At 47.3% G+C, this 14635-nt stretch overlaps 1 protein-coding gene across 1 annotated transcript in view; it reads left to right on the forward strand.

The window, feature by feature from the left end:
• Positions 1 to 1078: 1078 nt before the first annotated feature.
• uba7 (ubiquitin-like modifier activating enzyme 7) overlaps positions 1079 to 14635 on the forward strand; it is a 33173-nt gene continuing 19616 nt past the window's right edge. The window contains exons 1-20 of the mRNA XM_079747264.1: positions 1079 to 1215; positions 1703 to 1871; positions 1994 to 2128; positions 2641 to 2747; positions 3216 to 3306; positions 3513 to 3645; positions 3902 to 3999; positions 4106 to 4255; positions 4584 to 4748; positions 4951 to 5067; positions 5173 to 5253; positions 5776 to 5931; positions 6555 to 6720; positions 7062 to 7258; positions 7476 to 7540; positions 8846 to 9053; positions 11518 to 11592; positions 11711 to 11903; positions 12263 to 12354; positions 14257 to 14349. Coding sequence (XP_079603390.1) covers positions 1169 to 1215; positions 1703 to 1871; positions 1994 to 2128; positions 2641 to 2747; positions 3216 to 3306; positions 3513 to 3645; positions 3902 to 3999; positions 4106 to 4255; positions 4584 to 4748; positions 4951 to 5067; positions 5173 to 5253; positions 5776 to 5931; positions 6555 to 6720; positions 7062 to 7258; positions 7476 to 7540; positions 8846 to 9053; positions 11518 to 11592; positions 11711 to 11903; positions 12263 to 12354; positions 14257 to 14349 — 2538 coding nt within the window. The 5' untranslated portion in view covers positions 1079 to 1168. The remainder of the gene's footprint in view (positions 1216 to 1702; positions 1872 to 1993; positions 2129 to 2640; positions 2748 to 3215; positions 3307 to 3512; positions 3646 to 3901; positions 4000 to 4105; positions 4256 to 4583; positions 4749 to 4950; positions 5068 to 5172; positions 5254 to 5775; positions 5932 to 6554; positions 6721 to 7061; positions 7259 to 7475; positions 7541 to 8845; positions 9054 to 11517; positions 11593 to 11710; positions 11904 to 12262; positions 12355 to 14256; positions 14350 to 14635) is intronic.

Here is a 14635-nt window from a genome sequence, read left to right on the forward strand (position 1 = left end):
CGGATTGCGAAACATCAGCATTTAAGCAATATCACCATTTACATCACAAACAGCGCAGGATTTTCCATTTAGCCGTATCTCGAGAAAAACAAATGTGATAAAAGAACAGCCTGGTCTACATCTTCTGCAACAGCACTTCTGCCAAAGTGCATTGCTTTTTTATGAGGGACATTCTTTTTAAAAAACGAACCCCCCACCTGTTCCCCCCCCTGCTCTTCTCACACCATTTTTCTTCCTAACATAACAAAGTTTACCTTGCAAGTGTTGACTTTGAAAATTATTCACACATTCGTCCAAATTTGTCACAAATTAGTTTTAAATGTCAAATTGGTAAAAAAAAAAAAAAAAAGAATTACAAGTCTCAAAGTTCAAACATTGAGCAACGTTTTTTTTAATTCTGTACTTTTCACTACAAACATTTGTCATCATGCGCCCCGACCCACACAGCTGTCCCAGGAAGGACTAACATAAACTTAAGGACTAACATAAACCACTAGCCCGTGTTTGGAGAGGAGCGTAACGCAGCCAGATGTTGCTAGGCCTTATAAGTGTCCAGAGGTGCGTTATTGTGCTGCTCTTAAAGAGAGCAATTAGAATCCCTGGAGACATAGGAAGGCATGCCCTGAAGATCCTATGTCGCCAATGTCTTCTTATGTGATTGTGTAGTACATTGTATGATAAACGAGTTAGGACTATTACATTATAGGCCTATTATCTGAAACTAAAACCACTTTTCTTTATATAATTGTATTTGTTTGTTACTTGGTGGTATTATGTATTGGTTGTAATCTAATTATGTTCAGACTAACCATTTGCAAAATAACATAGTCTACTCCCTCCCAGTTGGAATGGTTTTGCTCAAGCACCAAATGAATGAACAAACGAATAAATACAAAGAAAAGAAAAGTTAATATCCTACGCCCTTGGCGTTAGAAAACATTTAGGCTTGCGTACACAGAAGGTGACTATAAGGAGTTGTAATATAGCTCCCCCTAGCGGGCCAAGATGAGACATTGCAAGGCATTGCAAGGCATTGCAACACAAAGATAATCGAAAGTGAAACTGAATTTGCCAAATAGTTTACCAGAAACCGGTCGGATTTAATCGATACTGAGTTATTCTTTCTGCGCTTCGCTGTTCATATAGTTTTAATCTTAAGGGTTTAAAGATGTCTGAACTTGAAGATATTGACGAAGGATTTTATTCCCGGCAACTGTAAGTATAAAACAACACAGCCTATTAACATATTAACATATTAAATGCACCTTCGGAGAACCTTAATCTTTGCAGAGTTCAACAAAATGCTAAATAGGCATGCAGCGAATATAAACAATATATTGACTTATAATCACATAATGTATTATGATAATTTATTATAATACTATAATGCATTATATTATGAATTTATCATGTTCTTAATGTGTCCTTAATCATCACACACACACACACACATCCACACACACAATCACACGAACAAACACAGACACACATACCTACACACACAAACACACACACGTACTTCCTGTCGGTGCATACATACGCTCAGTCCCCTGTGGTCAATAAACTAAACAGTGAAGTGTCTGTGCCTTTAAAGGGCCCCTATTTTCCGCTGAGTCATTACAAGCCATTGCTTGTGATGGCCAATCATGCCCACACCTAATGGTAAAATAGGGGCCCTTTCAATAGTATCCTGTGTGCACAGGTATGTGTTAGGTCGTGAGGCAATGCAGCGGATGGGTGAGGCTAACATCCTGATAGCTGGCATGCGCGGCCTGGGTGTGGAGGTAGCGCACAACGTCATCCTCTCCGGGGTGAAGTCCGTCACGGTGCAGGATGAAGGACAGGTTCTGTGGGAGCACTTGAGTTCCCAGGTAGCACCGACCACCTCCCTGCTCTGTACCACTCACGCACTCATCACGCTGAAGCGTTGTTTTGTGTCTCTTTTGGTGTCAGTTAGTTGGGCCGGAAAGTTTCAACTCATTTTGCTCGACAGTTTTTCTTGCGCGAGGCCGACCTCGGCCAGAACCGGGCTGAGTGTTCCCTTCCCCGGCTGGCCAGACTGAACCCCCGCGTCCAGGTGTCTGCCCACCCTGGCCCACTGCATGAGGACATGCTCATGCAGTACCAGGTACTCACCCTAGGCTCCGGTCTCCCCGAAGTAGGGGCTGCACCATGAAACAGAAAACATTAGGGGAGTGACCTTCTCTGTATGAGTGTTTGTGTGTGTTTGCGTGTGAGTGTGCGCGTGTGTTTTTCTATTTTTAGTTTTTGCGTGTGAGTGTGCGTGCATGTGTGTGTGTGTTTATGTGTGTGTGAGTGTGCATGTGTGTTTTTCTATTTGTGTGTGAGTGTGCGTGCATGTGTGTATTTGTGCGTGTGTGTGTGCGTGTCAGTGTTTGTGTCTGGGTATGTTTGCGAGAGTGTGTATGTGAGCGTACATGTCTGTGTGTTTGTGTGTGTGTGTGTGTGTGTGTGTGTGTGTGTGTGTGTATGTGTGTGTGTGTGTGTGTGTGTGTGTGTGTTTGTCTGTTTGTATGTGCTTGTCTGTTTGTATGTGTGTGTGTGAGAGAGACGTCACATCTCCTATGGCTCCCCTAGCCCCAGTAGCTAATGTGTGGTGGTCATGACTCTGTTCTGAAGGTGGTGGTCCTCACTGACTCCACGCTGGAGGAGCAGAAGCGTCTGGGGAACCACTGCCACTCCCATGGGATCCGGTTCATAGTGGTCGACACCCGGGGACTCTGCGGGTGAGGAGTTAATACTACACCTGTTAAAGCTGTCTCTGCTGTCTCTTAAGATCTGAGAGTTGAGAAGAGAGAGGGCTGGAAAGAGCAGAAGAGAGCAATATTTGAAAACTAAACTACCCATAAAAAACGTCCTTCTCTGCTCCCGCCCTCCCTACATGGAGAGGGACTCCCTGAACCAATCAGGGGAGAGATGAACTTCCTGAACCAATCAGTGGAGAGATGCCCTGATTGGTCGGAGAAAAGAGGCCCTGATGGTTCAGAAATGAGCCAGGAGCGGTCTAAAAGACAAAATCGGCTCATTTAGATGCAGGCGCAGTCAACTCAAAACAAAAAGATATTCTCACGGCTCGTTTGCCCACTAATGGCTGACGGATGGCTTTTTCATTCCTAACAAATTACACTGAAATAAAAGCTCTTAAATCGTACCTACAGCCCATTTAACATAAATGACCTCACGGTTCATTTCAGTCAGTTGTTCTGTGACTTTGGCGAGGAGTTCACCGTGCTGGACCGGGACGGGGAGACGCCAATGACTGCGATGATCAATTACATCACTAAGGTGACGTCTTCTAACACACACTTTTCGACATTCAAGTCCACTCATTCCTTCTTTTTGTTAAGAATAAAAACAGAAAGCTGAATGCATTCATAACTATATCTACAACATTTGTTCCACTTTACATGTTGGAGTAGGAATGCGACTATTTATGCGATATACAGTTCTTCACTTGGTCGTTATGAGAATGACCGTGGTCTCTCCTCTAGGGTAATCCTGGCCTGGTGAGCTGTGTGGACGAAGAGAACCACGGTTTTCAAGAAGGCGACAAAGTTTCCTTCTCTGAGGTTCAGGGCATGGCAGATCTCAACACCATGGGTCCTCAGGAGATCAAAGTCATCAGTATGTCCGTCAACATTATACACATCTTCATGTTGTCACCTAGGTGATGCAAGATAAGTCCTAGAAAACGGTTACAGAGGACAGTTAAAAAGGATAATGATTTGATCCACAGTCATGAGCTTAGTTCAAATTCAAAGTTGTCGTCTTTATTTACACACATTGGCAAAGAATATCAACCTTTAACAAGGCACTCGCAATGATGATATCGCTGCAATGTATATGAGCTGAGAGATTGAGACGTGAACTCTGCTAACAGGTGGTCATTCGTTCTCCATCGGTGACACCTCTGGCTTTACCGAGACCGGCCATGGTGGAGTAGCGACCGAAGTCAAACAGCCCTTGACAATTAAATTTGTACGTATTCAAACTGTGTTTTAACTTCATGCCATGAATATCGAAAGGATACTTTGTGGGTGAAGAAAGGACGTTTTTCATCAATAAAGTCAAACCCCATCCACAGAAACCATTGGAAGAGGCGTTAATGGACCCTGAGTTGCTGGTCATGACTGATTATGAGAAGATTGCAAGGCACCAGACCCTGCATCTGGCCTTCCAGGGCCTCCATATGTTTGTCCAGAAGGAGCACAGACTTCCCAGGCCTACATCTCAGGTCAGTGGGGGACGCTCAAAACGTTTGTTGCAACACATCTAGAAAAGAAGATTTTATTTTGTGGTTTATGCAATTTCATCCTGTCATTCATGAGAAAATTGGGGGTAAAGCATTTATATCAGTAGACTTTTGGTTTTCCTTCACATATATATATCTGTAGATATATCTGTGACAGGGCAATATCGGTCGATAAAAACCTCCAACCAATACATCGGTCAGGCTCTAAACACCACCGTAACCTTTAGCCTACACCACAATCTATATGTACGTCATGTGGTACGACGGAGAAGTGACCGGCCCTTGGCTGTGTTCTGTCCCCACGTGACAGGCGGACGCCGCGGTGCTGCTCGACATGGTGAGGGGGCTGAACGCATCGGCCCAGCTAGAGAAGCTGGACGAAGACGTGGTTCTGCTCCTGGCCCGCACAGCCCGGGGGGACCTGGCCCCGCTCAACGCCTTCATGGGAGGGGTCGCTGCACAGGAAGTGCTGAAGGTAACTTCCTGTGGTTGTATTTGTGTATCTTTATGTTAGAAAATAAATATTCTATGCATTTGTATATTCTTCAATTTGAAATTATATAATGGCTATATAGGTTGTATATATATAGATGTAAATGATTTTTGAGCATGTGTCACCGTTTGAAGACGAATCTATATGTCTGGACAACACTCTTCTGTATGTATTTCCTTTGCAGGCCTGCAGTTGGAAGTTTAAGCCTCTTAAACAGTGGCTGTACTTTGATGCACTGGAATGTCTTCCCAAAGATGTCGACAACAAAGAGGAGCAACTGAGTGACAGCACCTTTTCACCTGTAAAGCATTTTGGACATTTCTACGATACTTTCTCAGAACACCCTATAGTTAGCTTCCTGGTTAGATATTTTAACATCTTACATACCTTCATAATTTTTTTCTAGGACGGCTCTAGGTATGACGGCCAGATCGCTGTGTTTGGCTCTAAATTCCAGGAGAGACTCGGGAAGCTCAAGTATTTCCTGGTAGGTGCATTTCTAATAGGTGTCCAACAGAGGGCGTGCTGATCATTGAAATGCGGTTCTTCAACTGTTGGAAGACGCTGACTGCTGACACATGCAGGAAGCAGTTGGATTCATGTGGCATTTCCTGTTAGTGTTAGTGAACAGAGACCTGCAACACTCTTTCTGCTGTTTCCTGTTAGTGTAATGTGTGTGTGCGCGTGTGTGTGTGCGTGCGCGCACACGTATGTGTGTGTGTGTGTGTGTGTGTGTGTGTGTGTGTGTGTGTGTGTGTGTGTGTGTGTGTGTGTGCGTGCGCGCACACGTATATGTGTGTGTGTGTGTGTGTGTGTGTGTGTGTGTGTGTGTGTGTGTGTGTGTGTGTGTGTGTGTGTGTGTGTGTGTGTGTGCACTAGCGTGAGCATGCATGTGCACATGAGTGAGTCCAGGGACAACTCACTGTGTATTTGAATCATCCACCTCAACATTCAGCGGTGGTTTTTCCCATAACCCTGTATTCCTGTCCACGTCTGGGTGTCTCTGAAGGTGGGAGCTGGTGCTATTGGCTGTGAGCTGCTGAAGAACTTTGCCCTCATGGGCCTGGGTGCTGGGGAGGGGGGACACATCACCGTCACAGACATGGACTCCATAGAGCGCTCCAACCTGAACCGGCAGTTCCTGTTCCGGTCCCAAGACATCGGAGTAAGAAGTCCACCCTCAGTTGAGCATCATAAAGCCTTATGGGTCACCGTCCCATGTTTAATTCAAGTCATGTTTCATTTATATTGCCCATTTCAAACACAATGCCACACAACACTCACACACACACACACACACACACACACACACATGGGCACGCACACATGGCATATACACGTACACACAAACAGTTTTGAACCTGCCTTAAAAAGTGTTCATTGTAGAGCCGCTCTGCCTCTTCCTGGGGCAAAGCGAACGAAATGATGGTTTGAGACTGACAATATGACTCAAAGGAAAATAATAATAATAATAATAATAATAATAATAATAATAATAATAATAATAATATAATAATAATAATATAATAATATATATAATATGATACAACTTGATACAACTTTTTCTTTTGGTGTCATGCAATCGTCACGTTTCAAAGTCAAAACCCTCCAGCCCTCTGATCTTGAATACTTACATCTCCGAGCCCATCTGCTCTATTTTGATTAATCACCCAATATTGTTTTAATTTCTTGTATGACTTACCGCACGGTGTTCCCATGACTCAGGTTCTGGCTCCCTTCTCCCATCATGACATGAACAGCACTGTCTCCCACCCCCCCCCCCCCTAGAAAATGAAGTCGTCTGTGGCGGCGGAAGCGGTGCGAGAGATGAACCCCCGTGTGAACATCACAGCCCACCAGAACCGGCTGGATCTGGACAGCGAGCGCGTCTACGATAGGTCCTTCTTCAGGGGTCTGGATGGCGTGGTTGCAGCCCTGGACAACGTGGAGGCCAGTGAGTGCTGGTGAAATACAACAGGCGCTAAACACGAATAAGGCTTTGGAGTGGTACAGCCTCAGAAACATACATCATAGATTCAAAAAGTATGCTATATGTGTGCATGCATGCAGATCCAGAAAATTTCTGTATTATATATATCCTGAATTTTTCTATATTATTTTATCAACCTTTACGTCAGGTGTCTGCCTGTATGTGTGTGTGTGTGTGTGTGTGTGTGTGTGTGTGTGTGTGTGTGTGTGTGTGTGTGTGTGTGTACCAGGAGAACATGGTAGCCCTACTCTAATTGAACACTGCATAGTGAAAGGTCCTGCAGCATGCTGTGTTTGTGTGAGCAGGGGTCCATCTGGACAAACTCTGTGTGATGCACCAGAGGCCCATGCTGGAGGGGGGGACCCTGGGGACCAAGGGCCACACTCTAGTGGTGGTCCCACATCTGACCGAGTCCTACGGACAGCCCAAGGCCGATACCGAGGGGGCCATCCCACTGTGTACGCTGAAGAACTTCCCTCACCGTATCGAACACACTCTGCAGGTGACCAATCCACAGCAACTGTGATGCTGGGTCATTGGAGAGCCTAGCAGAACCACACCAGTCTTTGCTTCACACATTTACCTCATTATTTTCCAATGCTGTTTATTTCATGTGTTTATTTGATGGGCTCCTGTATTAAATACAGGAATTGATCGAATGTGTTGTTGTGCGCTGCAGAGACATGTGTGTAACGTCGTGACTTGTAATTTCGTTCCAGTGGGCCAGAGACCAGTTTGAGGGGTGGTTCAAACACGTCCCGGAAAATGTCAATCTCTTTCTGAGGTAATTGTTACAAAGGCTTTTTGTTTATACTCTTCATATCTGAGCTGACTTATTATGCAAGTATAAAGTCCAGCCTTGTTTTTAGGTTTCTTTCCTTAGATTAGTTTATGATGATGTGGTTGCAATTTTCCATGCTATTCAGAAATTGATGATGCTGGTGAGTGGTGGTGATTATGATGATGATGATGATGATGATGATGATGATGATGATGATGATGGTGGTCATGAATAATGATGATGAGGGTGGTGATGATGGTGATGATGATGGTGGTGATGATGATGAGGGTGGTGATCAATGATGTGGAAGATGGACTGGATTGTGAGGATAAGGATTTGAATTTTAAATTTTCTGATATATCCTGTGCCGTTCTTCTTCATTCCTTTATTAATTCATAGACCCGCCAGGATTGTCTGCTATGGCAGACTGCCAGCCACTCATTGCTAGTACTGAACCACTGTGACGTTGATTCCATTATATCATAGCTTTCCATGAATTACTTGAAACGATTTTTCGTTTTAAACAAATCAAGTTTATCGAGATAATGCAATAATCATTGCATTACTAATCATCATGTATGAGATGGGTTAAAACCCTCAGCAGAGTCAGTCATTCTCCAGCTGTCTGAGATATTGGCCTGCCAGGCTCTGTAATCCAGTTACACTCAGGGAGAGAGGAGCCCTGGGGGCTCTTGAACAATTGTTTGGTCTTAGTGAGATTTCATAAAACCAAACGTAACGGAGCCCACTTGGCATTGCATGCATGTGCATCCTAGAGAACAGAGTGTGCACAGAGTGTAATAGCAAAGCTTAGCCAACCCATGCATCCCGCGTGTATCCGGAGCTCATTCAACGTCATAGTTATTGGTGTGAGACTGGGGAAAGGATGTGCACAGTGATTGGGTTACCGACATCATCCAGCTGTGGCTACGTTTAATGTCTATAGGCCCTGCGGCAACAGTAAAGGAACTCTCCTCCACACAATGTACAGCTGAAGGCCAAACTGACCTCGATATGGAAACACAGCCTTGGATAGAGAAGGTTCGTCTGCAGGGCCAAAGGGAGGATCCGGTGGGGTGTTTACACACAGACGACCCTGAGATGATAACTTATCACGTCCACAACCCCCCCCCCCCCCCCCCCCCCCCCCCCCCCCCACTCGCATCCGTGACTTTGCTTCTTCTCCTGATTATAATTAATATTTCTCGTGGTGGGTCGTGGTGCTATAATTCCTTTTTGTCTGCGCTGAACAAAAAGCCGTGGCTAACCGGCCGTTCCTCTCCGTGCCCCCCCCCCCCCCCCCCCCAGGGACCCCGGCTTCGTAGAGCGGACACTGGGCCGTGGTGAGGCCGAAGCGCTGGAGATCCTGGGGGGGGTCTTTGGAGCCCTCAGGGACGGAGCCCAGGGTCACCGGCCCACCTGCTGGGAAGACTGCGTGTGCTGGGCGCGCTGTCGGTGGGAGAGCCTGTTCAGCAATGAGCTCCAACAGCTCCTGCACTTTTTCCCCGCTGATCAGGTAGCGAAAGGCAGCGCGTCGGACGAGGCTGAGGAGGACGGCGGTTCTCACAGCTGTCGTCGGTTTGATGCAACACAAGGATGGCTTGACATGTTGGCGTTAGGCCCTGGAATGTTCCACATTGTATGTTCACAGCATTAAGAATACAACATCAAGGTTCATGCTCGAAACACAACTTAGATGTCTTCTTCCCAACATTTGTCTGGAATGCAGTTATTCAAGTCTTTTCATAGATGACGCTATTTTAAAACACATAGCTTAGAGCTGCGATCAGCAATTTTTGCTCGACCCAATAAGTTTGGGATAAATTGGGTTTGATTGAATCTCATGGTTCACCTCTCTGTTTTGGATAACTGGCAATAAGTATCAATCTGAATGCATGACAACATTAGGGGTCAATCAAAACGCAATGTCACTAACAGACTGGGGCGAGCAACAACATGCTTTTAATAAGTCTGTCTCCTTTGCATCGCAAGAATAGGAAAAGCAATCTTCAGAATGTAGTATGTAAAGGTGTATAATGCAGCAGGGTGATGTCAAACATTGCTTGGGCATCTGTGACGGGAAGGTAGGAATCATTATCCAATCAGAACCTCAGTTACCCCAGTACCACCCCCCCGCCCGAGCTAGAGCTAAGGTAACAGACATTCCTCCAACTGACACGGCTTTCATTTCATTTCATTTTTTTCCATCCAGGGTGAGTTAAAATCCTCTGGGTATCAGCGAGACCCACAGAGGAAATGTATCTTTCCCATTATGCATATTTTCTAGGAAAACATCTGCTGCTTGTATGCTGTAGACGAGTCGAAGCTTCCAAAGAAACGTTCCACTCTTTTATTGGCCCAATAAATGAGTGATAGAGATATGTTATGCATTCTGAACCCCCAAGACATTTGGATGGATGGAAATAAAACACACGCACGCATGCAGACCTACACAAACACACACACACACACACACACCTACACACACACACACACACACACACACACACACACACACACACACACACACACACACACACACACACACACACATCGCCACACACACACACACACACACACAAGCACACATATACACCCACGCACACACACACAGGCACACACAAACGACCCCAAAACACCCCCCCACACACACACATTGGCAGTTGTAGTGGCAGTTGTTTCTTCTCATTTCTCAGTTCCTCTATTCCTCTCCCACTGGTTTCGGTGGTGTCTCATGGAGTCACTTCTGACCACAGTGCGCGGAGAGGAAGTGCATTAGGCCCGCTAACGTTGGCGTGTCACCACGTCAGTTACGATTTCGGATGTCTTTCTGGCTCACAAACACGTCGATACTACCGTAACATGAATCACATTGTCAGGGAAAGACGCCACCTAGAGAAGAGACCGAGAGGAGTTGCTAGGTTACTCCACATGATCAAAGTTTAGAGGCAGATGTGTAGGAGCTTGTTTCCACTCGCTCTGATTGCATCACGGAATGGCGTGCGTGTCTGGAGATGCTAACAAGAATGAAAGCAGGGGAATTAGGAGGGTGTTTTATAACCCTCACCTGCTCATCACCCTTCTCCTGTTAATGTGAGGCTGGCTGCACTTTTACTGTCCGTTAGTTTCAACAACAGTGGACATTCTTCCACCTGAGGACTTCCCCTCTCTCATGGGTTAAGTGTGGCCTTAGATGCTTTATAGTCACGGCTTTATGGACCAGAAAACCCCCCGTGCCCCACCCCTAAGCCAACATAGGCTTATCTGCAAACACATGAGTACTGTAATGATACCCTGGCTCCAAACAAGGCCCCCCCCTCCCCCATCACACTCTCACCCACCCGTCCAGAGAGACAGACACGCAGTGGGGGACACACACAAACACACAGGCACTTCCAAACCGCAGGATCTGGGACACATACACACACACACACACACACACACACACGCACGCACGCGCGCACGCACACACACACACAGAGGCACTTTCAAACCGCAGGGTCAAACTGGGCAACAACAGGGCTCCAGGCGTCTTTGTTCCCTTATCAGACCAACAAAGTGTCTGATAACCAGCTCTAACTACCCCTTCCGTCCCGATGGGTCAGATCCCATGCTTAGTACACACTTAGCGCACACACTCTGTATGACACGCACTTCGTGAGCGTAGCTGTGTGCCGGTGCCACGCCGCTGGCCGATGCAGGGTTAATCGCACTCGTGTGTTTTAGCATGATGTGCATTATCCAAGCGAGCTGCCTTTCATTTAGTCGAGGAATGCTGGAAATCTGGGAAATAGAGTGACTCGGGCCAGCCGAGTTGGTGTGACCACCGCTGTGTGTGTGCGTGTGTGTGTGTGTGTGTGTGTGTGTGTGTGTGTGTGTGTGTGTGTGTGTGTCAGTGTTGCAGATGTGTGAGAATTGGCGTGCTTGTTTCTTCAGCTTGTGATCCCTGATGAAGAGAATCCCCATCTGCTTCTCCTTAGCTTACCACATCAGGGCTGCCTTTCTGGTCGGGGACCAAGCGATGCCCGCGCCCACTGACCTTTGACCCCGATGAAGTGAGTTCTGTCAAGTAATGTTTTTCAATCAATTGAAACCCAGTATGGATTTTAAAAACAGAACGATGAACAGGTCGTTCTAGTTCCAGGATTCATTGTGGGTGTGCTTTGTTCGCAGGAGGCCCATATGCAGTACATCGTGGCGGCGGCTAACCTCTACGCGCACATCTATGGGATCGCCGGGACAAGGGGCTGCGCTGCCATCAAAGAAACTCTGAAAGACACCCCTGTGCCCGCCTTCGTGCCCTCCTCCAAGCTCTCCGACAGGCCCATCACGGAGGAGGATCAGGACCGGGGGATCACTGACGACGGTGAGTTTTGGCGGTCGTTGGCGTTTCTGCTCGCATTTCCTCACAAGCCTCCTACAAGGCCTGTGAGCCCTCTAAAGGACTGATTATGGTTCGACGTTGACCCAACGCAAGGGGTTTTACGGACCCATTACGTCCTTTCAGACCCTCCTTGTGTCCACCACAGGGGCCTGACCTAAGTGGCTACGCCTCCCAAAAAATATAACCTTGCGTCAAGGCGACGCCACAGCAGGGAGTGTGATTGGTCAGCTCACCAAAACCCGAACCTCGGGTTTCAGTTTGCATCGAATCGTGGTAATTGCATCGACATGGAACCGTAATCAGCCCTTAAGATGGAGTGTTTCCCTGTATTGCTGCAACAGGCAAGGCCCGACTAAAGCAGCTGACAGTGGAGCTGTGTTCCCCGTCGCTGAAAGGCCCAGCGATGCACATGCACCCTGTGGAGTTTGAGAAGGTAAGCAGACGGATCCTCTTCTGCACACACCGCACATTTCAGACACCACAGAGACAGAGCGACGACCGGAGTTCCGGGGACCGGTAGTCATGCTCCGCTGTGCCGGGCCCTCAAGCTGTTTTATGGGCTGTTTTTTCTTTGGGTTTTTGGGTTTCTCTGTGACCCAAATCTGTGTTGGCCCTCCAACCGATTTCTGTGAACAAAGCTTGCCTGTCTATGTTCTGTGCTCTCTCTGTCTCGGCGTCAAACATCAGGAGGGACTTTTTTAGTTTTTAAAGTGCGCATCCTTTTTGGGGGGGGAAATAGTGCTATAAAGAACCATTGTGCGTAGTAAACAGTGTGGTCTGTATGGTTTCATTCTTTTTTTGTATTGAGCAGTTGAAGCCTTACGGCTCCCACATGGTCCACAAATCAGAGCAAGAAACCCAGGGGTCGCTGGCAGTTGAGACGCAGTGGAAATATCCCAGTTCACCAGTTACTTGTTTATCTGCAAGTTGTACCTTGTGTACCTTCACTCACCTACTAGTCCCAGAAGTTCTGCTTAAACATAGAAGGACTGCTGGCTCCTAGATGACTCACCTACCAACAGTCAAACGTGTAGTGAACACAAAGACAAGTGAAGACAAGCGAAAGAAAATCAAAGAAGAAAAGAGAAGCAGCACACTAACTAAGCCATTCCTGTGAGCTCACGTTTTCTGTTGCCCACTGTCATTCATGTGTCCCCTTTCTGACTGGCATCTGGTGAATGTTATTGCACTCTGCTTTGGGGCACTTTGACGGCTCTGTCAACTGGTCTTTTGAAGAAGAAAAGCCTGGAAGCAGATGACCCCCCCCCCCCCATAATGACATTACCTCTCACCTCGTACACTAACTCCACATAGCATCACCTTTGCACCACATCTCCCCTCGCTCCCAGCCTGCCTATGGTCACAAGCCCACCCTCCCACGTGAGTTTGATCCTAGGCTACCGCAAGGTTGCTAGTTCAATCCCCGGCTCCTTGAGGTGTGTCGAGGTGTCCCTGAGCAAGGCACCTAACCCGAACTGCTTCCGACGAGCTGGCTAATGCCTTGCATGGTTGACTCCGCCGCCGGTGTGTGAATGTGTGTATAAATGGGTGAATGTCAGGCAATATTGTAAAGCGCTTTGGATAAAAGCGCTATATAAATGCCGTCCATTTACCATTTATGATCCTCGCATGACTTTTCAAACTCTCGGCGGACAATGCAGTTAGCCCGGCCAGGTGGGTGACGCCACCCGACGATGAAGGCGCATGAGGTAAGGCGGGCAAATATCAGATATCCCCCTTGGACACAAAGACCCCTCGCTCCCTTCTCCCTCATCACACTGCCTCCCTGGCCAGGTCATACCGTGGCCGGGTGGAATGTGTGTGGGTGGAATCCAGCGCTATCGGGTTGCGCGGCCGCGTCTTACCTCACACACCCCCACACTCCCCGGCTGCCCGATGGCCTGCCCTGCAGTGACAGTCACCCCACCGATCTCTGAGGAGCCGCCATAGCAGAGGCGTGACCTCACCAGCCCCGTCTGTCACTCAGGGCACAGTTCCACTCTGAAGTCGCTTCTAATCCGATGACCGATCTGTGTGTCGGATGACGCAGTGACAAAAGGCTTGGATCTTCAAAGCTGGTCGAATCGAAACTTTCAGTTTCAGTCAATTTTCCAATGTTGTCTTTTTAACTAGTGGGAAAAACCTAGTGGTCTAACCGTGATTTGCTGTTGGCAGACTTTAATTCTTTCACGCTATATATACCTGTGTGTCTGTCCTTAGAGAAAATACATATTTTTCATGATTTAATGTCCGAATGTGAGCATGGTACCTGTGCTGAGGCCTGGCTTAAGGTCTGACCTGGTGTTCCTTGATTGTGTCTCCCCTCTGTGAACAGGACGACGACAGCAACTTCCACATGGCCTACATCACCGCCGCGTCCAACCTCCGAGCAGAGAACTACGACATCCCTCCAGCGGACCGCCTGCAGGTTTCAAACCCTAAACCCTCAAGGCCTCTCCACATGTGAATCAGAAATATGAATAGAAAAATCAATAAACTCACACATAACGAGAACAGCAAACACACTTTTAAATCCTGGAAGCCCGGCCGAGAAACAGTACGACGTCACCAACGTGGGCCGACCGGTGGCCTTGGGCAATGTTTTTCAAGTCTGTCTGTGTGTGTGTGTGTGTGTGTGTGTGTGTGTGTGTGTGTGTGTGTGTGTGTGTGTGTGTGTGTGTGTGCATGCGTGTGTGTGTGCTGCACACACCTGC

This window comes from Pollachius pollachius (genome assembly GCF_949987615.1).
Source record: "Pollachius pollachius genome assembly, chromosome: 12".
Taxonomy (NCBI): Eukaryota; Metazoa; Chordata; class Actinopteri; order Gadiformes; family Gadidae; genus Pollachius; species Pollachius pollachius.